Source organism: Chlorocebus sabaeus, chromosome 9, assembly GCF_047675955.1.
Source record: "Chlorocebus sabaeus isolate Y175 chromosome 9, mChlSab1.0.hap1, whole genome shotgun sequence".
Classification (NCBI taxonomy): Eukaryota; Metazoa; Chordata; class Mammalia; order Primates; family Cercopithecidae; genus Chlorocebus; species Chlorocebus sabaeus.
Window position 1 is genome coordinate 51,348,944 of NC_132912.1, and position 26,068 is coordinate 51,375,011.

Below are 26,068 nucleotides of genomic sequence, written 5' to 3' on the forward strand. Positions count from 1 at the left end.
AGACTTCCCTGATCTCAATTCATCTCTTTTTAATGAAGATTTCAACTCAAGCACAGCAGACAGTTTTTCTGACATGCCAGCTTGTGAACAGCTGTTCCCTGTGGAACACATCCCCCTGGTGCATACATCAGGGAGACATACACATTGGACCACAGTGGTGCCCAGATGGTACCTATTTGGATGCCTTTTCAGGGGCAGAACTGGGTTGTGTGGGGCTGTAACAAAATCACAGACTTCCAACGTGGGACGAGCCAGCAGGCACAGTGAGAGGAACAGAAGTAGAATATGGAGTCCCAACCATTTTGTAAAGTTTTTTTAAAAACAATTTACTGTGTAGACACAGTAAAATTGCCTCTTTGGGCACAGTTCTCTAAGCTTTAACAGAGGTACAGATTCATGTAACCACCATCACTGTGGGGGTGCAGGCAGTGACACCAACTCAGAAAACTCACTTGTGCCTTTCCCTTCTAGTCAAGCCTTTCCCCAACCCCTAATCCCTGCAACCACAGATTTGTTCTGCACCTAAAGTTATGGCTTTTTCAGAAGGTCACATAAATGGAATCATTCCATTCATGTAGACTTTTGAGACTTTTTTTGTTAGGCAAAATGCTTTAGGGTTCATCCAAGTGGTTGCATGTATCAGTAGACTTTGTGTTTAGTAGTATTCCATTACCACAGTCCTCGCTTACCTGCAGGTTGTATGTTCTAAGACCCCCATTGAATACCTGAAACCACTATAGTATACTATGTTTTTCCTATAGGAAAACTATGATAAAGTTTAAGTTATGAGTTAGGCACCGTAAGAGATGAACAACGATAATTCATCATAAAATAGAACAATTTTAACAATATACTGTTCTCAACTTCACAGATAGAAGATTCATTCTTGCTGTAGATGTTAGCAACCTCAGCATATGATTTGTTTTTTTCCCCAAGTCAAGAACTTTCACCTTTTCACTTAAAGGAAGCACTTTAAGGCTTCTCTCTCTTTGGCATATCTGAGCTACCAGCATCACTAATCACTACTAGGACAGCTACTGAGTGATGAACAGGCAGCTAGCATTTACTGAGTGAATCCACTGGAAAAAGAGATGATTCAAGTCTGGGTGGGATGTAGCAGGATAGCCTGAGATTTCCTCATACTACTCAGAAGAGTGAGCAATTCAAAATGTATGAATTTCTTATTTCTGGGGTTTTCCATTTAATATTTCCAATCTAGGGAACTAAAAATGTGGAAATGGAAACAGCACATAAGGGGGACTACTGTACAGTATTAGGAATCCACCCATTGAAGGACATTTATTATTTTTCTGTTTGGGGCAATTATGAATAGAGCATCTATAAACACATGTGAACAGGTTTCAGTGTGAACATGGAATTTTACTTTTCTAGGGTAAATACTTCGTCGGGGAAATGCCAGATGATATAATAACTATATGGTTTTGTAAGAAATTTCCAAAGTGTTTTCCAAGAAGCTGTACCATTTTGCATTCCCATCAGCAAGGAATTAGAACTCTAGTTATAGTATCTCCTTGCCAAAACTTTGCACTATCGATTTTTGTGTTTGTACATTTCTATATTGAAATGTATCTTTAAATCTTCTGGACATTAAAAAAAAATGTATTGCTTGCTTTCTTACTGTTAAGTTGAAAAGATCTTTATAGATTTTGGATACCAGATATCTATGATATATATGATTTGCACTGTTTTCTTCCAGTCTGTAGCTTGTCTTTTCATGCTCAACATTTTTTTTCACAGAGCTCTTAATTTTGTTCAACTTGTTAATACCATCTTTTGTAAATTGTGCTTTTGCATTTACTCAAAGTCATGAAGATTTTCTCCTTCATTTTCTTTTCAAAGTTTTATAGTTTTACATTTTACATTCAAATCTATGATCCATTTTGAGTTAATGTGAGTTAATTAGGCCAAGGTTTAATTTTTTGCATATAAATAATCAATTTCAACACCATTTGTTGAAGAGTTCATTGTTTCTCCATGGAACATCCTTTGACCTTTTGTCAAAAATCAATTGACCATTTGGCCATGTTTGTGTAGATCTATTTCTGGACTCTATTTTTTGTTCCATTGAACTATCTACCTGTCCCATCACCAGTAATACCACATGCTGTAACTATATGGTAAATTTTAAAATTAGGACGCATAATCCTCCAACTCTATTATTCTTTTTCAAAATTATTTTCCATTTCTAGTTTCTTTTCCTTTCATATAAATTTTAAAATCTATTCATCCATATATGTAAATAATCCTGCTGTAATTTTGATTAGACCAATTTGGGGAGAGTTGACATTAAGTCATCCAATTCATGAGCATGGTATGTTTCTCCATTTATTTAGATCTTCTTTGCTTTCTTACATCAGCATTTTATAATTTTCATTATAAAAATCCTGCAAATTTTGGTTACTTATGTGAAATATAGAAGTATTTTATTGTTTGGAGCATTATTATTTTTCATAATTCAGTTTCCAATCATTAATGGCTTGTATATGGAAATGCAATGGGGGTTTTGTGTGCTAACCTTGTATCCTATGACCTTGCTAAACTCATTTATTAGTTTCAAGACTGTTTTTTAAATTCTGTGGGATTCTCTATGTGGACAATCATGACATCTGTGCATAAGAACAGTTTTATTTCATTCTTTTCTGTCTGTATGCCTTTATTCTTTGCATTCTTGCACTGGTTAGAATTTCCAAAGTAATATTGAACAGACATAGTGAGAGTGTGCTGTCTTGTCTTATTCCCAAACTTCAGACGAGAACCTTCAGTCCTTCACCAAGTATGATATTAGCTCTAGCTTTTTAATGTATGTCCTTTAGCCAGATAAGGAAGGGCCTTTTTGTTACCAGTTTGCTGAGAGTTTTTAATCACTAGCAGATGTTAAATTTGTCAAATGTTTTTTCTGCATCAATTGATAAGATTTTTTTTTCTTTTTAGTCTGTTAATATGGTATGTTACATTACCTGACCCCCAAGTATTGAGTAATTTTGGGTTGTCATTTATATTCTTTTTACATGTTACTGAATTCAATTTGCTAATACTATGTTGAGGATTTTTGTAACTATGTTCATGAAGAATATTGATCTGAAGATCTCTTTCTTATATTGTTTTTGTGTGATTTTAGCATCACGGTAATGCTGACATCAGAAGATAAGTTGAGAATTGCTCTCTACTCTATTTTTTTTTTGAAAGCGATCATATCAAATTGCTAGTATGTCTTTGCAATTGATCGAATGTTTGTGTCCCCCGAAAATCTGTATTGAAACTGTAATCTCCAGTGTGATGGTATCAGAAAGTGAGGCATTTAGATCATGAGGAAATTAGATCATGAGGGTGGAGACTTCATAAATGGATTTATGCCCTTACCAAAAGGGACCTCAGATAATTGTTTTACTCTCTTTCTACCATGTGAGGACACAGCAAGAAAACATCTATGAACCAGGTAACATGCTCTCACCAGATGGCAAATCTGTCAATGACTTGATTTGGACTTCCCAGCCTCTGGAACAGTGAAAAATAAATTTATGTTGCTTACAAGCCAAATAGTCTATGGTACTTTGTTTTAGTATCCTGAGTGGACCAAGACAGTCTTCTTTAAATGTTTGATAGAATTTAACGATAAGACCACTGGGCTTCGGGTTTTCTTTTTTGAAATGTTTTCAACCATGAATTCCATTTCTTCAATAAATGGAGGTCTATTTGGGTTTTCATTCCTTCACAAATATTTAGTAATTTTTAGTTGATCTTATCCAGGTTCCTTTTTTTTTTTTTTTTTTTTTTAAGAGTTGTTTGTACTGTTCTCTTACTATCCCTTTAATGCCTGTGGGATTTAGTAAATCCTCCCTTTAACTTATGATATTTGTAATTTGGCTTCTCTTTCTTTTTTAAAAAAATTGTCAGTCTGGCTATCTGTTTCATTAATCTTTTCAAAGAACCGGCTTATACTTTTTTGTACAATTTCAACTCTTCAAATTTGTTAAGACTTTTTTCATGACCCAAAATATAGTCTGTATTAGTGGATATTCCATATGTACTTGAAAAGAGTTTGTATTCTGCATTTGCTGGCTAGAGTGCTTTATACATGTCAGGTTCAGTTGGTCGGTGGTAATAGTGAGTTATTCTATACTAGCAATTCTCATATCCAGGCAATTTTGCTCCTCGGTGGACATTTGGCAATGTCAAGAGACATTATTGATTGTTACAACTAGTGGGCAGCTACTGGCAACCAGTGGGTAGAATCTTCCGGCCTTACTCTGCTAAACATTCTACAATGCACAAGACAGGTCTTCCCCCAAGCCCCGTCGCCATCTCACCCCTGCTGACAACAAATAATTATCTGGTCTAAAATTTAAATAGAGCCAAGGTTGAGAAAACCTTTTCCTTGCTGATTTTCTCTCTACCTGTTCTATTGACTGCTGAGAGACAAGTATTGATGTCTCCAATTCTAATGGTAAATTTATCCATTCTTCCTTTCAATTTTATGTCTTTGCTTCATTTAAATTGAAGTTCTGCTATTAGGTACATACACATTTAGGATTTTTTTGTTTTATTGGTTAAATGCTCATTTTATTAATAAGTAATGGTCTTACTTCAGGTAAATTTTCTTATTCTGAAATATGCTTTATCTGACATTAATAAAGTCACTACATCCTTCCTTTAGTGTTTGCATGGTATGTCTTTTTACATTCTTTTAGTTCAACTCACTGTTGCTTATTTAAAGTATATCTTCTTTATAGACAACATACAATTGGGTCTTTCTATTTTGTAATCTATCCTGATAATTGTGTCTTTTAATTGGTGCGTGTAGGTCACTTTCATTTAATGTAAGTATTGCTTTGTTTGGATTTCAGTCTATCATTTTAATAGTTGTTTTCTGTTTGCCCCTCTGTTCCCTTTTCCTGCCTTCTTTTGTATTATTTGAATTTTTAAACTCGGTTTTATTCTCATTTATATATTTAGTTTTTTACTATTTACTGTATCTTTTTATATATTGCCTTAGTGATTGCTCTGAGGATTAAAATACACACACTTAACTTTACAGCCTACTTAGAATTAATCTTTCACCACTTCAAAAGCAGTGTAAAACACTTACCACCATATAGGTCTCGCTAACTTCCCCATTATGTAGTAGTTGTCTTATGTATGACATCTACATACTTTGACAACTCCATCACACAGTGTTACTTTTATTTCAATCACATACATATTTTAGGGGTATTTAGAAGAGAAAAATCCTCCACATTTACTCAGATATTTAGCATTTTCATTGCACTTCCTTTATCCTCAAAGTTCTGAGTTCCTCTCTAGCACAGTTTCCCTTTCACCTGAAGAACTTCCTTGGGCATTTCTTTTACAGCAGCTTAGTTAGTGGCAAAAACTTTTATTTTTCACTCATCTGATAATATCTTTATTTTGCCTTCATTTATAAAGCATACTGTCACAGTCTGGGTTGACAGTTCTTTTCTTTCAGCACTTTAAAAAAGATGTTTCCAGCACCTCTGGCCCCTGTGGTTTCTGATGAGAAACCTGCAGTCATTTCTATTGCTGTTCCCCTGTGGGTGATGTGTCATTGTTCTCTGACAGCGTTCATGTTTTTTCTTTAATTTGGAGCAGGTTGATTATGTGTCTGAGTGTGAATTTCTTTATCTTGTTTGGAGTTTGCTGAGCTTCCTTCCTGTGTTTGTAATTTTTATGTTTTTCATCACTGTTGGAAGTTTTCAGCCATTTTTCCTTTAAATGTTTTTCTGTACCACAACTGTTTTTCCACTCTCTTTGAGATACAGGTGTAAGTACAGGTATCAGCAGAGATAGAGATAGAGGCATGCGTCACTTCCTGCTGTGAATACCTTCTGAGAAATGCATCCTTGGGTGATTTCATCATTGGGTGAACATCAAAGGGTGCAAACCTAGATGGCATAGCCTACTATAGACCTAGGTAGACTACGTGGTCTAGTCTATTGCTTCCAGGCTACAAACCTGTACAGCATGTTACTGTACTAAACACTATAGGCAATTGTAACACAACGGTAAGTATTTATGTATCTAAACCTGGAAGAGGTAAAGTAAAATTATAGGATCATAATCTTATGGGACAATTGTCATATATGCAATCTGTCATTGACCAAAACATCATTATGCAGCACATGGCTATATACACACATGCACATACACACATACACACACACACACACACACACATTTTTAAAGCAGGACTTTTTACTTTTAAAAAGCACCTAGGTCTATAGTAGGCTATTCCCTTTAGGTTTGTGTAAATGTACTCTTTGATCACTCAATGAAGAAATCACCTCTGCCTTTAAACAGAGGCAGCTCAGGGCAAGTCCAGAGTTGCTATACAACTTTCGGAATCACTTTTCCTGAATTTCTTCCCTGTTGCAATCTCTCTGAACTCTGTGGCTCTCAGGAGCATCTCTTCTCCCCCCACTTCTTGGTCTTCTGGCTGGATTTTGTTTTCTAAATCTGTTGCACACTTCTTGCAACTGTTTCTGCCTCTAGGGCCAAGTGGCAGTAGGGTAGAGAAAACAAAGCAAGCTCCCCAGCTCTGAGGACCACAGTTTAGTCAAAGACAATGCTTCTCTTCTTTCAACTTCTAGGTGCCTGCCTGGGTGACTCCAGGGACACAGGGTGGCCTGGGATGAGACAGGAGAGAAGCAAGCAAGCAAACAAACAAAAAACAGACCACAAAACAGATTTCCCTTACTGTCTCTGACCCTTAAAAATCCATTTCCTGTTCCTTGGACCAGAAAGAGAGGTTCTTGTTGGAAATCAGAAATCTTTCTGTCCTTATCTGGTGCAAAGTTTTATGTTCTGGGCTGCCCTTGAGTCCAAAACAAGAGAAATGGTTGACGGGAGAAAAGGGAGTTCAGGAAACTTGCGGCCAGATTGGTCTTCCCTTTGAGTTGTGGATTTCTTCTCCAATCTGCCTGATATCACTTATCTCAGAGTCCCCAGAGTGTCTCTGTGCATTGTGCCCTAGGCTTTACTTGCTTTCAGGAGTCTGGTGGGACCAAGTGAGCATATCCAATCTTAACTGGACTTGGATTCCACTTTGTTTTTTAAGCTGCTTTATCCCATCTGGTTTCTCAGAGCTGAATGATATAGACAGCTCCATATTGGTGAACATGGTGCTGGCTCTGGAAACCAGCCAATTATGCCCGAAAATAGGGAGTCCACCATTTTTAGAAACTAGGGTGAGCTTACAAGGCCTGTGTAAATGAACATCAATGCTGCCAAGAGCTAAGAACTGTCATTGGTTTACTGTGGAGACCACCATCTATTCCAAGGGGCTGTGATCCATCAGGCCTTTCACAGGGTAGGACCCTCTGACCCTTCGGCTGTGAGTGGTGACAGTGGGATTTACAGTAGGTGTGAGACAGGCTTGCACACATTTCCCTTTGACACTGGGTGATGAAAACATATAACTATATCCCCACACAGCCTGATTGCTCAATATTCATGTGCTGTATCAACTTGGGTTCTAATAAAAGGTATAGGTGATGAAGTACAGAGACTGTAGAGCACCTCTCCCTGCCCATCTCTACAGGGAACAGAGGCAATGCAAGTTTGTGTCGCCCAAGGGCATACTTCTGCCTGGTTTGGAAATCTTGGTCCAAAAGAAAAAAAAAATCAGCAAGCAGGAGGCACTGAGTTGTTAAAAAGAAAAGGGGGTCCCAGAACCAAACAGAACAAGAGTTGCATCCTCTTCCTGGCTGCAGACCTTCCTCACTTCTGAGCCTTGGTCTCGCTACAATAGGGGTAATGCTGTGGATCTTGTTGTTGAGGATTAGAAACAACATGTGTAGCAATTTTTAATAACTAACATTAATCAAGCTATTACTATGCACCAGGCACTGTTATAAGTGCTTTATAGTAGATAATTTACGCTCCCTCAGAGCTCTGTAAAGGCGTCTGTTTTCACAAATAAGAAAACACAAGCACAGAGAATTTAAGAAGATTGTGAGTAGAGTAGAGTTGGACGTCTAAGTCAAGCATGCAGAAGATAGAATCCCCATCACATCATATTGACATTCTGCTTCCCTGCACTACGGCAGTCACGGCCATTTATCAAGTTTCTGTGCAGAGGAGTTGAAGTCCAGTGTGAAGGATGTGAGAGGAGGAGAGAAGGGGCAGGAGATGGAAAAGGCAGCATTCTCCATGAGCTTTGCCAGCACCCTTCATTCCCCTGTGTGCTCATGATGGGGAGCTGTGGTGCTGCTGGGCCCAGCAATAGCACACCTTGATACCCCTGGGCTGAGAAACAGGCTTTTCTGCATGGCTACTGTTGCACTGTAGCCAAGGCCTCACTAGTTCCTCTGGGTCCATGAGGAGAAGAGGGATGGGAGCAGTCGGTCTTAGTACCCACCTTATTCTCTAAGATCCAGGCTTATGTTGGCTTGAAAACTCAGTCCCTCCCCAAGAACCTGTATGATAACTTAAGGAAATCCTAGCTTTAAGCAGGGGTCTAGGAAGGGACAGATATCCAAGAACACACACACACACACATGGCCCTGGGTGGGGGATACGTGACAGTCTGGGACAGTGGAGAGGATTTATAAGTCAGGGCATGGCACAGCTACAGGGACATTTAGTATCCTTCAGGCTGATCCTACACCTCCTATTTTAACATCCAAGAAAATCAAAGTCTGAAGAAGGCACACAGTTTGCTGACAATCTATGGCTGGGCTGGGTCCACTTTGCCCTGACTTCTCTCCGCAATCCTCTTTCTTGCTTTTTAAACCACTGAGAGCAAAGCATCATGACTTGGGGGAGCCCAGTGCCCTCTGGCATCTCCTAACCAGATGTTTTCTTATCTTTCAGCAGTTTTTCATGATTTTTCCTCACACTGGTCACTATCCAATCAGAACAACCAACTTCTAACACTCCCTCACTAAAAGAACATGGCTAAGGGCGAGAAAGGCCCCAAGGGCAAGAAGATCACCCTCAAGGTGGCCAAGAATTGCATCAAAATCACTTTAGATGGGAAAAAGCGCCTTGACTTGAGCAAGATGGGAATTACCACCTTCCCCAAGTGTATTCTGCGCCTCAATGACGTGGACGAGCTGGACCTTAGCCGGAATCTGATCAGGAAGATCCCTGACTCCATCTCCAAGTTCCAGAACCTCCGGTGGCTGGACCTGCACAGCAACTACATAGACAAGCTGCCTGAGTCCATTGGCCAGATGACCAGCCTGCTCTACCTCAACGTCAGCAACAACCGGCTGACCAGCAACGGGCTGCCCATGGAGCTGAAGCAACTAAAGAACATCCGCACTGTGAACCTAGGCTTGAACCACCTGGACAGTGTGCCCACCACACTGGGGGCCCTGAAGGAGCTCCATGAGGTAGGGCTCCATGACAACCTACTGAACAACATCCCCGTGAGCATCTCTAAGCTCCCCAAGCTGAAAAAGCTCAACATAAAGCGGAACCCCTTTCCAAAGCCAGACGAGTCGGAAACGTTCATAGACTCCATCAGGAGGCTGGAGAACTTGTATGTGGTGGAGGAGAAGGATCTGTGTGCGGCTTGCCTGAGAAAATGCCAAAACGCCCGGGACAAGCTGAATAGAATCAAGAACATGGCCATGACGACACCGAGAAAGACTATCTTTCCCAATCTGATCTCACCCAATTCAATGGCCAAGGACTCCTGGGAAGACTGGAGGTGACTTGGACCCTGACCCTGAGGCAGAAGGGAAGGAGAGAGGGAGGGAAGAGGGCAGTGGGCTGCATCCACAGGAAACCAAGGGCTCTCCTGTGGCTGCAGCAGCTCTTTCAGCCAAGCCCATAAAACTCCTTTCTTTACTTCCTCAGCACGTGATTGTATTGATTGAAGGGCTTTTGGTTCCTTGCCATTCCACACATTTCTCCCTCCTCTGCACACACACTCACAAGTACAGGCACAGTGAGTCAGGAAGGGGCTGTCCATGTCCATCCTACTCTTACCCCCAGATCTCTCTTGTTTACCACTGTGGCCTAGGCAGTTAATGCCCCCACACACTCACTATCGCTGGCATTTCAGAACCCACCGCCAGCTCCCAAATGTGAAGTTTATTCAGTGCAAATGTTTTGGGTCTGGGCTTCAAAGGCAAGGAATCTCAGAGCATGAGTTTGTAAGAAAGTAGATGAGCACTTTGTGTTGGGTAGGAGACAGAGGTGGGCCACAGAAATGGGCAGGTTTTATTATTAAGGCATCAACAGGCAGATAGCTTCCTGGGCCCAAAGCAATGTTTTCTCTCTGAACTGAGCTTGCACAACTTGCTCTAGGAGCTTTCTTGGCCAAATCTGCAGACTTCTGACTGGCTGTGAATGAATGAAGTTGTACTACCATCCTATTACATTCAGTGTTCTTTCAGACCCTCATGGGAGGAAGGAAAGAATGGTGGCAAGTATGGATTGCTGCATTCAATAAATCAACACCTTACTCGGCACTGTGCTAGGTGCAGGGGCCGTGTCCCTTTGGAGAAAGCTTGGCTTGCCTGGTGCAAGCTGGTGGAGAGAGTAACTGAAATGAGATGGGGCAGAGCACCATTGTCTGAGGCATTCAGGAGATCCCGGTCGTGGATGTGCAGGGCTGGCCTGGCAGAGAGAAAAGGCAAAGATTCTGAGGTTGGACAGATCTAGGTCCATGGCAACTCTGCTTCTGACTTGGCATCCCCTTGGGCACCTAACATAGCTTTGGTTCCCTCACTTGTGAAGTGGAAATAATGCTATACCTAACTCCAAGGGTTCTGTGCCTCTAAAACAGGCAGCACATGGAGAACATACTCAGCAGAAGCCAGTTCTCTTCTAGAGCCATAACTTGGTTCATTGCAAAGCTGAAATACTACTTTGAACAGTGGTGCCAGTTGTGCTATATCTTTTGGTAGAAAATGACAGCAACCAAGTCAATCCTCACAATAGCTGAGAACCTTCTCTGGCCTCACTGTGTACCACACTCTCACACCTTCATGTGCATAAAAGAAATGAATCAAGGATGATACCTTGAGGGAGGCTTTTCTCCCCCAGGACTTTCCTATGTTGGTGGCAAGTTTGCTGACTGGATGATGAGAAGCACCAAGAGGCATCCATCAGTGAAGTGGTATTAACTTCTTTCCTCCTCACATTGTTAACCACAGTACACAGCACACTTCATTTCTTCACACCTTGCTGCTTATTTCCTCTCGTAATGCTTAGCTACGACAACCCTATCATGTTTCTAAAACCTTGGGACAGCTAGATTCAAAATTTTCATTTTAGTTTTTCCCTTTATTAAATGTTTTTCATTGTAGAAGTAACAGAACCACAACATACTACTAAATATAGTAGCTTAAAGCATCCATCATTCTACAGTATAAGTCAGCTGCAATGCTGGCAGAGTTCCTTACTAGTTATTTTTCTGTATATATTTTTATACATAGTTAAAATTACAGCATTCCTGTCATTTCTGTCCTGCTTTGAAACCCATGCTGTCACCTGGTATAATAACCACACTTTAAAACGTCTGCAAGATAGTTATTCTTGTAGATATACATAACTATAAGTTACTGTTGTACCTTTATTTTCAGGTTTCACTAATGGGAATAGTCTTGTGATGAGAGCCTATATAACTAAAACATTTTTAAAAATTTTTAATTATTTTCTTGGCATAGCCTCATTATTGGAAATATTGTGTTAAAGGGTGTGTTTTAACAATAATGTTGATACCTGCCATCAAGTAGCTCATAAAAGGTTTACACACATTTATATGCCTACCAGTAATGTAGTAGAGAACCCATTTCACGGCATCCTTGTCTGTACTGAGCCCTGTCCTTCACATTTTTCTCTTCACCTAATGTCCGAAATGACTCATGAGAACCCCTTCTGAAGCTGAGGGGAGCAACCGTGTCTGAGACATGTGTGATGAGACACCATGCTGTAGGTATAGGAGCCACCACTAGCCTGCCAGGTCTTGGACATGTCCACAAGGGAGGCAATCTGCTATTTCAGTCACTTCATCTCTGACCCAAAAGGTATAGAGTCCATGCAGAGACATATGATCGAGACAGAGTGCTGGATAGCTACATGAAGACTTTCCATTTCAGTTTCTCCCCCTTCAGACACTTTTTCTTTAGAATTAATTTTCCCTCCTTAGGTATTCAAAAGGTTCAGCAAAGGAGAGAAGTTAAGAGAAACATCAAGGTTATAGATCCCACCTGGTGCCTTAGGGTTTGCCCGTCCACATCCTCCTTTCCCCACTGCAGCACTCTCCTTGCCATGCTTGGTCCTCAACACCCTTACTTGCTGCCAACTGCTTGGCTGGCCTGACACTCATCCAGCCTTGCTCTGGGGCTTTATCATGCTTTCCCTCTTATCACACATCTCAGGAAGGAGTTTCAGGTGCATTTAACTTTACCAGGATTGAGACATACCCAGGCAGTGGGCTGGGTTTGCCTCAATGTGTTCAAGTCAGACACCTCTTTAGCCAAGAAATGCTGGCAGCAGGACAAAGCAGACTGGAGATAGAGACCAGTTAGGAGGCATCTTCTGCATCCTATTTCTTTTTCTGCCAAGGAAAAGGTTTGATGTTGGTGTTCCTTCATGCTCTAAAATACCTCAGTCAGCTTTACTTCTTATAAATTGAATTAAGCATAAAGATACTTCATAGGAAAGCCTTGGGGGTTCTCTTTCCTCAAATGCAAAAAAAAAAAAAAAAATACAAAAACAAAAACAAAAAAAACCACCCTATTCACACTAACCTGACCATCCTGACCTTGGTGAGCTGGTGTGACCTCTGTCTTTGCTGTGTTTGCCTCTGTGGTCTGGAGCAATTGCCTCACCCTCTTTTGTCTCCATCCCCAGAATACGCTCAACATCTTCCTAAAGTAGCTGTGGCAAAAACTTGAAGACTACTCAGCTAACAGAATAAACGACTCTGAAGAGAAGAAGCCCCCAGTTAGGAGAAGACAGAGTGTCAAGTGAGATGTTCTGGAAACCAGGCTCGCCGGAGCTAGCCAAGTATCCGACTTGCTTCTCAAATTCACTTCACCTCCCTTAGCTTTAGCTCACCTGCATGTGAAAATGACTTTGGGAAATATTTGATGTGGTTTTAAAAATGTATATAGAGGAAAAAATTTAAGAAAATTACAGATTATATATTATAGACGACTAAATATTCAAGACTTTAAGACTTAAAAGGCTTACTGCCTCTACATTTCACTCAGACTAGTACATCTCGATGCCAGTAGACTGTGATGTTTGTGTAGGTATGACATACTGACATGGTTTGCACATTTGTCCCCTCCAAACCTCATGTTGAGATTTGATCCCCAGTGTTACAGGTGCAGCCTAATGGAAGGTCATGGGGGTGGATCCCTCATGAATGGCCTGGTGCCATCCTCTTGGTAATGAGTGAGTTCTCACTGTATTAGATCCTGTTGAAAATTGATTGTTAAAAAGAGCTTGGCACATCCCTCTTCTCTCTCTCTCTCTTCCTCTCACCAAGTGATGCCTGCTCCCCTTCGCCTTCCACCATACCTATACCTTAAAGCCCTCACCAGGAGGCGCTGGCACCTGTACAGCTTGCAAGAACCATGACCCAAATAAATTTTCTTTATAAATAGCCTTAAATATTCCTTTATAGCAATGCTAAGACACCTCAAGCAACTCCAATTTATACAAAAAGTTATATAGAAAAATATTCTAAAAAATACTATAGATAAGGTAGAATTTTAACAAATCTTTTAGTGGTGCATAGGTAGGCAGGAAAAAGAAAACAGAGAAATGAACAGGAAAAAACAAAAAATAAAAATAAAATGGCAGACTTGTATTCTAACATTTTGATAATTACAATAAATGTAAATGATCTGCTTTATTTATAATGACCACAAAATAGAAACAACCAAATGTTGCTCAATGCACAAATTGTTAAACGAACTCTGGTATATTTCTCTCATGCAATACTACTCAGCAATAAAGAGGAACAGACCATTGATACATGCAACAACTTGAACGTATCTCAATGGCACTATTTTCAGCTAAAACAAAAATGCCCATCTCCAAAAGTCACATACTCTATGATTCCATGTATAGAACAGTCTCTAAATGAAAAAATAATAGATATGAAAAACAGATTCATGATTCCCAGGATTTAAGGATGGTGGGGGAAGACAGGGAGGCAGGCATAACTATAAAGTGGTAGCACAGAGATATCTTTGTGGTGATAAAATAACTGTGTATGTCGACCGGGCGCGGTGGCTCAAGTCTGTAATCCCAGCACTTTGGGAGGCCGAGACAGGTGGATCATGAGGTCAAGAGATCGAGACCATCCTGGCTCACACGGTGAAACCCCGTCTCTACTAAAAAATACAAAAACTAGCCGGGCGAGGTGGCGGACGCCTGTAGTCCCAGCTACTTGGGAGGCTGAGGCAGGAGAATGGTGGGAACCCGGGAGGTGGAGCTTGCAGTGAGCTGAGATCCGGCCACTGCAGTCCAGCCTGGGTGACAGAGCGAGACTCCGTCTCAAAAAAAAAAAGAAAAAAAAAAAAACAAAAAAACTGTGTATGTGGATTCTGCAGGTGGTTACCCAAATCTACATATGATACAATGACAAAGGACTATGCATACACATGTACCAGTGTCAATGTCCTGGTTCTGAAATTGTGCTGTAGTTATATAAAATGTAACCATGGTGGGGGGGATATTAAGTGAAAGGTGCACAGAGTCTCTCTGTACTATTTTTGCAGCTGTGAATCAATATTTTGAAATAAAAACAAAAAACAAAAATCTTACAGCCTAGATGCAACAATCAATAGATCCTTATACGTCTGCCCAGTGCTGATTTATGAGGCATTATGGCAAGCTTAAAGTGAGAATCTAAAACACCGAGTCAGCCTAGAGATGCAATTGAGGCACACAGTAAGGCAATTCAGGCACCTTAACCTCGGCTCAGCCGGCTAATCTAAAATTACCCATTGTCGATCTTAGTCTTGCAGATTCCTGAAAAAGTTGCTAAAATAAATAGAAACTGCATGAATTCTCTATGCCCCAGGTTTTCTGGAGGTAGCTGGGCACAGATGGCAACTAGGATGGGAGAAACCTTGAACCAGTGGGTTGCTCATCGCTATTCCTGGGCATTTGCACACCTGTTCCCCACCCCTGGTGGTGTGGGAGTATAAGGTTGTGGAAGCAATGTGGCTGGGTAGAGTTGGAAGGAAAAAGGGCAGGCTTGCTGCAGTGACTGGGGCTTGCATCAGGCTTTTGCCCTGGGAGGGATCTGAGGTTATGGCTAAGGATACAGTAGAGATGAGGCATGAACCGAGTGCAGCCAGACAAAGATGAACATGGAATGCGGTCAGGGCCAAGGTCTGAGCATGACCTAGGCAGAATGGCCAGGGCTCGGATGCTCATGGCCCACGAAGCCAACCGTGTGAACAAGCTCCTAGACACTGCAGCACTGGCTGTCACTCTCATTTTGAGTCTGCAGCCAGGTACCATTCGCCTCTGGTCCCAGTGACTCCGGTACAGACACAGGGTATGAGTAGTTTGGTCTCCACAGTTGGCTTCCAGGGCTTCAGTTCGACAAGAAACCCAAGGACATGCTTCTCTACTCCATGGTGGAGCCGGCACTACCTTTACCAGTTAAGCAATTGTGTATCTTACAGATCTGTAACCAACAGCATGAATCTCTAGGGGGCAGGATTGAAGGAGGAGAAATGCTAGGAAGGGGAACTTGAACTTTAGCCTCCTCCCCCCAGCTAACTGTGGTTCCTCTGGGGTGTGGTTAATTTTTCATGGAAGCTCATATTCTCATGGGAATCGCATAGGTTCTTATGGTTGTTTTTCTAAATTATTTTCGTTATTTTTCAGAGAGAATCTCTAAAGGAAACAATAAACAAAACGTTCAACTGTAAAACTTTGCACCCTCAAAATAAATTTCATTCTAAACATTATATATAAAAAATTTATAGAATTAAGAAATGATTTCAGAAACTGCAAATACCCAGGTACAATCAGGCCCTGAATGTAAGTGCCATCTCACACCCAAAAGCTTTCTCCAGCCCGGGGACGCTTTTGCCTCAATGACATGGTGGATGCTCCAGTTTAGCCAAAAATATGTGCTGAGCCCAAGAGAGATTTGAGAGAAAGAGAATCAGATAGGCATCCTAGCCTTGTATTTCTCTGAGTTTTCTAAACTCTGGGCTCAATATGAACTGAGGTCATTAGAAAGCAATGTAACTGAGCCAGGTAATGTTAGCTTCCCAAAGGAATGCCTGTACAAAAATAAGTGTGAATGTTAGGCTCCCATTCCTGCAGAGAACTGATGCAGAGAATTAGGTTCCCCAGCACTCTTTTTGTATGTTTTATTAAAAAGGAATTGTCACCTTTGGTACCCATGATCCTTTAGAGAAGAACCAAATTTGATATTCAGCACCAAGAGAAAATATGTTCCAGAAATTAAAAAAAAAGTTGCAAAAGCCTGTTTCTTATTATATATCCCTGGAAAATAATATAAGCCAACATGATTGTTTGTTTTAGTTTTCTTAGTCTCAGTACAATTAGAGTAACTAAATCACTCCACATGATCACATCTATATTTTTCCCCTTTAAAGGAGTGTTGGGTAATTGTTAAAGGATGGTTGTACCCTGTGTTTAATTTTGAAGCTGTCTGTAGCCCTTTCTGGAAGGGCATGAGTACATTTAAGTGTGAGGATGTGTGTTTATCCACAAGAGCATTCCAGCTAGCTGCCCCCTTTCCCTGCAATTCCTGCCATCATTTCTTCTTTTCTGATTCATCTTTTTACATCTCAAAGATCCTGCCGGTATTCAACACCGCAGAACAGGACTCATCCAACAGCTCTAGCTGGCATATGTTAGAAGGCCCTGTCAGCTTGCAGAACCTTGCACCCCACAGAAGTCTGAAAAGGCTGCCATGCTGTCTTCAAAAGGTTCAGTCCTGTACCATGGGGACAGGATTCATGCAGGCTTTACAAGTATTTTCCACTTGGAATTCAGGCCCAGAGAGCCTCCTTAGTGTGTGTATATATATAGTTATGGAGGCAACCATTGTCACTGAAAGCCTCAGCCAAACTCTAGTACCAAAAGCTCTGATTTCCTGTGCTTGTGGGATAGTGTCCAAAGGAGCCACAAGAGTCATCGAAAGCTGAAGGTTTAGGACGTGAAAATCTGTAGCCTAGGCCAAGGGTCATGGGCCAGTTGAAAACCCTCAGAACGGCACACACACCCCCTTAATAGGTAAGAAGTCCACATTCATTAGAGTGACTAACAAGCAGCTAGGCATTTTTCAAGATTCATTCTGTGATTATGGCCTCCAGTGATCCAAAAGAAAAATCATCAGCTTCATTCCAGGCATATGTCAGTGGCCAGTCAAGCCTTCCTAAGGCTGAGGACCACCACTGCCTTCCCACCCTGGAACTCCTGAAGTCACAATTGAGCTGGCAAGAGAAGGGCTGGAGAGGGGGCCACTCCAATGAGCTGAGAACAAGGAGAGCCACCTGCTTTTAATCAATTGTTCTGTTAACATGCCCAAACACACATCAGGTGATTCTAAAACTAGGCAGAAGGATTACAATTTACTGGGCACCTACTATGAGCCCAAGTCAGCTTGATCCTGAAGCCGGGGCTGTTTATTTAGCACAGTCTTGCCACAAGCCCTCCCTGCGTGGGTGGCCTCAGAGCCGAGGGTCATCACTCTGCGGGGTGTCCGCATGTTGCTGAGGCTCTCCTTCCATGAGCTGAGATGAGCATTCCTCTGGAGCACCATGCACTGTTCCTAGTTGACCCCAGAAGCTTCACCAATGGTCTCCAACCTGGAGCTGTGCTGAGACTGTGCCAGGCATGACCCAGCATAACTCTGGAAGACCCTGCTCCAGTGGGATCAGGTAGCCATGATGGCAAAAATAATCACATTGGAAATAAAATCAGAATGGGGCTCAGCTGTACCACAGAAGCAAGGTGGTACACAGGTTGGCATTGCAGGTCATCATCAACCTGGGGATGAGTAAAGAGTAATCTCCAGACATTTGACTCATCCACAGAGCATCATCTTCCTCCAACCTGGCAATCATTTCTGAGGGGCCTCTAACTGAGTGGGCACAGCTGGGGGTCAGCTCCTCTTCTGCATTCCTCCCTCTGCCCCTCCTCTACCTGCCCCTCTCTATTTGGAGTAGAAGGTATGTGGAGGAAGGTATGTGTTTCCAGGCAAGGCACCACTAAGATTCTGAGGACAAAAGACAAAAAATGGACAAAGAGCTACCCACAGTCATAGGGACAACTATGTTGTCACTGAGTGACATTACAGAATAGGTTCATCTAAGGGTGAGCTGCAGAGACAATGAGGCTCAGCGAAGTGATGTGTGCCACGGTTGATGCAGCATTGCTCCAGGGAGAGAGAAAATCATCTGTAGCCCATGAGCACTGCGGCTCAGAACTTCCCTCTGCGTGGAACTGTGAGTGGCCACCTGCTTTTGCTGACACCCTCAGTGCTCACCCCCTTGTGGATAACAGAACCCTGATTCTCCCAAGGAATCATACTCCCCTCAATTTGGTCTATGTAGTTGGGTGGGACTGACCCTATCCCCAGAAGCTGGGTGGGTGCATCCCTCTGATCCAGCCAATGAAAACATTTGATTGGTTCTGGTATGGGCATGTAATTAACCTAACTGGGGAAAATGACAGTTCGGGAAGTTTTGCTAAAGTTACCGGGATAGAGCATGTGGTGGGATTCCTGCGTGATTGACTGTCGGTCTGGAGCTGTTGGGGGCATCAGTGCCCCTGTGATGAGAATGTCTACTGAGAAATGGAGCCAGACCAAGCAAAATCATCCCTGAGAGAGGGAGAGCCGCCACTTCCTGCAGACTTACTTGTGCCTAGTGTTCCAGCCATGTCTGGAGCAAGACCATTTTTGACCTTCAGGTAGATGTGATCATGAATCCTCTTTTTTTGCTTCAATTAGTTTGAAATAGCTTTTTACCTTGCTATTTTGAAATAGCTATTTACCTTGCTGAAACACTGCTAAGAGATCCAAGTATGAACATAAAGGCTTATACGAAACATAAACAATATGAGATCAGCAGGGCTGAGATTCAGCAGATATGCACAGTTAGGACTATCCTGTTGTTGAACTATTAAATTATACCCATTACAGTTGGTGAACAGCCACCCCAACTCCAGTGACCCACTGCTGCCTGGGTCCCCTGGACCATACCCTGGTATGCCTTGCACTTCACTGCAATCTATAAAGGGTAAGTGCCTGACACAATAAGAGCCTCCACTAGCAGCCACTATAATTAGTCTATTGAAGGTCACCAATGACTCTCATGTTACAAAGCTCAATGGTCATTTCTCAGTTCTTATCCCATTTGGCCTATCAACAACACATGACCACTCCCCCTTGAATCACTCTACCTGGCTTCCAGGACGTCTTCCACACCTATAGTTTCTGCTACCTTTCTGGTTACTCCTTCCCCATCTCTTCAGCTGGCCCTGCCCATGTCCTTATCCTCTAAAGGTTGGTGTGCCCAGGGCACAGTCCTCTGATCTCTTTTCCATGTGCATGCATTCTCATAATCTTGCCCATTCTCATGACTTTAAACACTATTCTAAATTTATGTCTCACTTGAACCTCTCTCTTGAACTCCAAATTCATATGCCCAATAGCTCCACAATGCCTTTGAGATGTATGATAAGCATCACAAAATTCACATGTCTAAATCCGAGCTTCAGATAGCCACAGTGGGCCTACAGCCACTCTTCCTGTGATCATCCCCATTTAATTTTCCAATTGCTGAAGGCTAAATCTTCTGTCTTATCCGTAAGTCCTCTCTCACATGCATGCACTTCCCACACTTGATTTGTCATCAGATCCCATCAAATATACCTTTAAACATGTCCAAAATGTGATCACATCACATCATCTTTGCTGTCATGTTCCTGATCCAAGCCACCATCGTCTCTCACCTGGATTACTCCAGTGGCCTCCAGCAACAGCTTCCTAACTAGTCTCAGCTTCTGCCTTTGACCCACTCCAGTCTATTTTTGGCACAGCAGCCAGAGTGAGTCTTATCAATATGTCAGTTCACATCATCCCTCTGCTTAAACTCCTCCAGTGCTTCCCATCTATTTGGAATAAAAGCCGACATGATAATCTTGCACCAACTATCCCCTGTGACATCCCTCACCTCCACCCCAACTAACTCCCTGCACTCCAATTTTACAGGTCTCAGCCATGCCCTGCTCTTCCCTGGGTCTGACACACTTTTCTCAGTTAATTGCATAACATGTTTCTCCACTTTTTTTTTTTTTAGATGGAGTCTTGCTCTGTTGCCTAGGCTGGAGTGTAGCGGCGCGATCTCGGCTCACTGCAACTTCCGCCTCCTGGGTTCAAGCTTTTCTCCCACCTCAGTCTCCCAAGTAGCTGGGATTACAGGCGCCCACCATCGTGCTTGGCTAATTTTTTGTATTTTTGTAGAAACAGGGTTTCACCATGTTGGCCAGGCTGGTCTTGAACTCCTGGCCTCAGGTGATCTGCCCACGTTGGCCTCCCAAAGTGCTGAGATTACAGGAGTGAGCCACCACACCCGGCCAAGTCTTAATTCACAGATTGTTTTCTTGATAAGGGCTTTGCTTGCCACCTCATCTAAGATTTCAATGCCCACCTCTATCTGCTTGGTTTTTTACACTTACACTTATAATTATCTAATATGCTTTATAGTTCACTCATTTATATTGGTTTTTGTCTGTCCTCCTCATGAGAATGTGAACTCAATAAGGACAGGGGATTTTTTTTTTCTATTTGCTTGTTGCTCTGTCAAGAAGCAAACACCATGTATCACAAGCTATTGATAAATAATTTTGAAGGAATTAGTGAGACCCATTTTATGCTGATTATAAATATCTTGAATGTCATTCCTGGGGACACCCTCTTGCTTGGTCCCCACACATTCCTGGAGAAAACTAGCAGCCACCTTCTTCTATTCTCACCCCTGATTGAAATAAAAACATCTACTGATCCCTAAGTGGCCTTCCAGAGAACTGGGTAGCTGGAAAGGGGACCTGGGGGAGGGACTGCAAGCAAATCATTCACTGGGAGAGACGCCCCACAGCGCAGATTCCTAAGTTAACGTCTGATTCGCACACCATCATGTATGAATTTAGCTTCTAAGTGTTCAGAAACCCTCATCACAGAAGGGACAGCATGGGATTGCTCACACACACCCATGGGAGGGCCTGACTCCACACCTCTGTGCCACCTGTCCAGTCACCAAAGGCAGAGGATGGCTTCTTGCCATTTGGGTCTGAAAAAGTGGGACTTCAAGTCTATTCATAGAGGTTTAATTGGCAGAAGGAATTTCAGGAGTAGGATGAAGGATGAACAAGAATAGGAGAAAGAAAAATGAGGGAACCAGTCGGGCATGCTCTCTGCAGGACTTCTTTAGAGCGGGATGAGGCAGAGGAGGAACATCAAAGCCAGGGCAGTGCCATGCCCAGAGAGCATGGCTACTCGCCATTACCTTAGATTGAGGGGGTCCTCCGAGGCAGCTTTCCCCTTCAGGCTGGGTTGGAAAGAGCAGAAGCTACATGAAAAGGGAAGGGATAATTCCATCAGCAGAGTCAAGACCCTTCCACCTGCTGCAGAGGCATTTCCAGAGCCAGGCAGGAAGCTGGGCTCATTACTGCTCCCCCAGGCTCCATCCTGCCTCCAGGTCATGAACACCAGGCCTGGGTGTACCTCTGAGGCAACCCTCAGCACTCTCTGGCATTATACACTATTGCCTTAATACCAACAATGACAACAATAAAACAATGATTACTTAGGCAGTGTGTGTGAGGTACTGCCTCTGGGCCAGGCACTTGACAACATTGCCAATGTCAACAACCCTGCTGTACATTCTAGTGTGTTGCTGTGGGGACAAATGCCATCTTAATGCCAGGCTCCTTGAGCCGAGTGGGTAGTGGTTGTGGAGTTTGCATTAGGCCACCTTCACATCCTGAGTTGTGGAGGTGTAAGATTTCTAGATCAACTGTGAAAAACTTTGTTTAATGAACAGAAACCATAGGGGGAAATGAATCAAGTTTAATGGGTTGCATGTCTGCTTGTTTGGTTTGGTCTAAACTAGGCCTTGAAGATAATTTTAGGGGGCAGTCTAGCAGCAGTGTGGAAGAACCGCATGGGCAGGCTCACCTCAGTCCAAGGAGGTACGCCTAGAACTAACACAAAAGCCTCTCTACAGTTGTTTTTCTCCACCCTAGCCCTGCCTCTTGGATGCAGTAGCGGACCCTGGGTGCCAGTTCCACAGGGCCACTAGGAAGGCAGGGCTTGAATTTCTGAGCACAAAATAGGTTCCTAGGCAAGGGGATGTCAAGTCTCACCTCAGAACTTTCAGCCCATGGGGAGCAGCACATAACCACTCCCTCTGTTAATCAGCCTCTCTGTGGTCTATCATGATGAGGAACTGATCTTCCTTTCTGTTCTTTCTAGATTCACTACAAACCAATCTACTGATCTATAACTTTAATGGTAATAAAAACAAATAACCATGGTATTAAGAACTTGCACACTGGCTTAGATTTCTTAAATTGATCCATCTGGAGAAAGATAAGTTAACTAAAACAGCAGGCTTCTCTCTTTAAGAAAAAACATGTTCAGTGCACATGTGGGAAATCAGTTGTTTGGAATTCCTTCCAATGAAATACGAAATTGGAGCCACTAAAATTGGCAACTGGGATCAGAAAGAAAGATTAAGCCAAAAAAGTTACTTAGAAAATAAAGCCAGAACATTCTGGAAGGCCCATTAAACAGCCAGTTCCTTAACTCTGTTGTAGCTGTGTAATTTTTTTTCTCACTTCCTGTTCTATGCCACTTCAGTTCAGGAAAACGGAGCCTGCTTCCTAGGACTGAAGGAAGGGCCTTCTCTGCCTGTTCCCGTACCTCGTTTCATGACTTGGCAGTTCTGCGGGCCAGCAGTGCCTCCCTGGGCCCAGCCTGAGTGGCGCTCACTGTGGGTTGAGAGCACTTTTCCTGAGCACAGAGCTAAGTGTTCTCTGCCCCTCTGCTCTCAGTTCAGGATCAGTTTTCTCAAAAGGAGGATTTTCAAGCTCTTACCTTTTAAAGGCCTTACTCCGATCACTGTTGTAGAATACAAGAAACTTGGAATATCCATTGTGGAAGAAGATCTCCAGGGCCATGTCCTATGAAGAGAAGCCCCTTTTAATGCTCCTGATATTTTGTGGACTAGAGACGCCCCAGGGTGACAGAGCTGCTGGAAATGGGTCACTGGGGGTTTCTGTGTCAGAAGACCCTTCCTGGATGGTCCTTTTGAGTTCCCATAGTGGGAAGACCTTGGTGGGAGGGCAGGGGGCCTGACCACAGCTCTGAGTTCCATTGAAGCAGGAAGTAAAAGGCCCACTCCCAGGGCAAGCATGAGGCAGATAGGAGAGAAAGCACCCATGCCATCCTCAGACATTTTCATTTCTGAGTTACAGCATGGGTGAGCCAGGAGGTCACCTTACCAGACATACTAGGGAAGCTAGTTCAGTGGGTGCAGCTGGGCAGCATCATGGGTTGACCTACAGACTTAAGCAGCGCAGGGCACCCTGCCCAGGCCATTTTGATGTGGCCCCACTAGCATAGTAAGGTTTTTGTCAGGGGTACTTTCTTAATTCCTAAATCAAATTCACATAGTTATCTTTTCTTTTTTTCCCTCCCATCCTTGTTTCCTTTCTAACTCCCTTCTATTCCAAGCTATGTAAATAATAAACTTGGAATAAGAGATAGAGTGAGTCCCCTATAAGATAAGCCTCAGGGACGAGATGAGACCAAAGAGAGGGAATATCCAGGGCTGAAGAGAGAGTTAGGGAGAGGTGAGACCTGTACATGGAGGGAAGGATGGGGTGGGGTAAGGTTCAGACTCAGAGGTGGGTACTGCACCCAATAACAGAGTCCTGTCCTGCATCCACCTGACTGGAAGTGAGTTCTCAAAGTCCATTCGTTAACTCTCTTCTCTCAGAGAGAGAAGGTATCTGCAAGGATGTTGCATACCTCCTCTCCTCTGCTAGTGGACAGGAGACCCTTGGATTTTTTTTCTACAAATAGAAATATAAATAATGTGCAAAACAGGAAGTGAATGCAGAATTTGTGGAGGATACAGCTTGCCCTGGATACCTTGATTGCCAAGCTCTGCCTTTCTCCTGGGAGAATCCAGGGATGGACAAATGGTGGCCTTGCTCAAAAAGCTCTCCCTTTGGCTTCCATCACTTCAGGTGAGCCAACGCTCTGGAAACAATCACCATGTACTGGGGGAAAAAGTCCCACTGACTGATACCTATCTGCTACTGTACATAACATGTAGGGTAGACATATAATCATAGAACCATCAGGGCTGGGCTGCTGCTTCCACTATGCTCTTTCAGCTCCCTCACCCTGCAAAGGCCCTCAGGAAGCCCACGCAAAACGAGAACTAACTGTGTTGTAGGCAAAAGCAGCAGAGGGAGGACGAGTGCTCATTAGAGGGCTAGAGCAGAGCTGCTGGCAAACCCTTGACAGGAGGGCAGCTGCGGCCTTTCAGAAATTCCCCTACCTTAAAGGCCTCCCTGAGCTTCAGTTTTGGAGAATGATAATGAGACCTCTTGCAGGAGGGGTCACTGGATGAATCAATGACCCACCTACAGAAAATAGATTTACAAACGAAAAATATCTAGTTCATCTAGACCAAGCACTGCTCTCGTGCTGGCCTTTGGAACTAACAGTGACCCTGCAGAGAGGGTGGGAAGAGAGCCTGCCCCCCCTGTCACGTGGTCCCCAGATCCTCTTTTCTGCCAGCTGCCCTGGAGGCCCACGGGATGGGGATGCAGCTTTGCTATTGCTGAGCTTGGGGTAATGAAGGCAAGATGTGTTTGAGGTCGCTGGGGGCCCCTGAAGTTTACCCTACTCCCTTTGCTGCTCAGGTGATGTTTCTAGAAAGTGTGATCCATCTGTGAGGTGGGATGAGAAGTGGAAGATTATGACCAGCTTCTGGCTGAGCTCTTCCTCTGAAAGGAGCCACCATCTCTGTCGCATGCTCTACTAAGCCCTTGAAGGCATGGGTGAGGCACTGAAAGACCCTGGTTGGAGGGGGCAGCTGGGATATCCCTAAACCACTTGGCCCCAGAAACAGGGCCAAGCAGGAGCTTGGCAACAGGTGAGCACCTTGGGGAGAGAGGGGGAGAGTATGTCAGCAAGGGAGATATTACACCTGCGGGAAGGCAGGGCAGAGGGTACTCTACTCCCAGTCATCAGCTCTACTGGGAGGCAATGCATCTGTCCTGCCATGTATTCCTAAATCTCCAAGGCAGCTCTAGGCTATGTCAAGAGCAAAGCAGCGAAGTAGCTGAATCCTAAAAGACACAGTGAAAGGCCCAACAGCCAATAGCAGGGACTGGAGAGAGTGGAGCAGAAGTCAGATCTCCCACCTAGGACCATAAGCCCAGGGAACTCGTGGGTGTCTCCTTAAGGGCACTGGGCTGTGCATAAGCACAAAGACGGATCACAGTGATGTGTCTCTGGATGGCTCCTGGACCACCTGTCCCATGGCCCTGCCTCTTGCAGGCACCAGGTGTGCCAGCACCCAGTGTGCTTACCTGCAGGAGGAAGCGAGCCTGCCGTAGCTCCCGCATGTCAGCATAGCTGTGGCGCTGGCACGAGTAATGGTCAGTGGACCTGTCTTTGCTGCACAGGTTGAAAATGAACGGATCGCTGATGCTGAAAAGGAAACAGGCACGCAGGGCACATGTTCAGACATCACAATGAGGACATGTGCAGGCTTCTTCCTCTTCCTGCCCTCCACCAGCCCCACCCACATTTCCAAGGACACATCAGAAAGGTGCAGGGGTCACTGCCAACCAGTGTGCTAGCCCTACTCATCTGAGAAATCCTTGTTGAGTGCTTTTCCATGTCAGCTCTGGCACTGGCCACTGACACATGAAAGCTGCCCTGCCCTGGAGGACCAGGGTAGGGTGTCAGCCTCACCAGGCCAGGGGACAGCAAGAAGATGGCACAGTTTCCAGGATGATGCTGACAAAGGGT

The 26,068-nt window shown here is 43.5% G+C and overlaps 2 protein-coding genes across 8 annotated transcripts in view; one reads left to right on the forward strand and one right to left on the reverse strand.

Moving 5' to 3' along the window:
- LRRC18 (leucine rich repeat containing 18) overlaps positions 1–21,511 on the forward strand; it is a 44,637-nt gene extending 23,126 nt beyond the window's left edge. For 2 of the 4 annotated variants that reach the window (XM_073018988.1, XM_073018989.1), the window contains exons 2-3: positions 1–9,694; positions 12,850–21,511. The exon at positions 1–9,694 is cut by the window's left edge. In XM_073018988.1, coding sequence (XP_072875089.1) covers positions 8,931–9,694; positions 12,850–12,871 — 786 coding nt within the window. In that variant the 5' untranslated portion in view covers positions 1–8,930 and the 3' untranslated portion in view covers positions 12,872–21,511. The remainder of the gene's footprint in view (positions 9,695–12,849) is intronic. The other 2 variants (XM_073018990.1, XM_073018991.1) reach the window with 2 other exon arrangements.
- The window catches only part of WDFY4 (WDFY family member 4), a 296,087-nt gene that overhangs the window by 59,641 nt on the left and 210,378 nt on the right, over positions 1–26,068 (reverse strand). For all 4 annotated transcript variants that reach the window (XM_007962606.3, XM_073018985.1, XM_007962605.3 and 1 more), the window contains 3 exons: positions 25,624–25,744; positions 23,111–23,196; positions 21,519–21,581 (listed from right to left, as the gene is read on the reverse strand). In XM_007962606.3, coding sequence (XP_007960797.3) covers positions 21,519–21,581; positions 23,111–23,196; positions 25,624–25,744 — 270 coding nt within the window. The remainder of the gene's footprint in view (positions 1–21,518; positions 21,582–23,110; positions 23,197–25,623; positions 25,745–26,068) is intronic.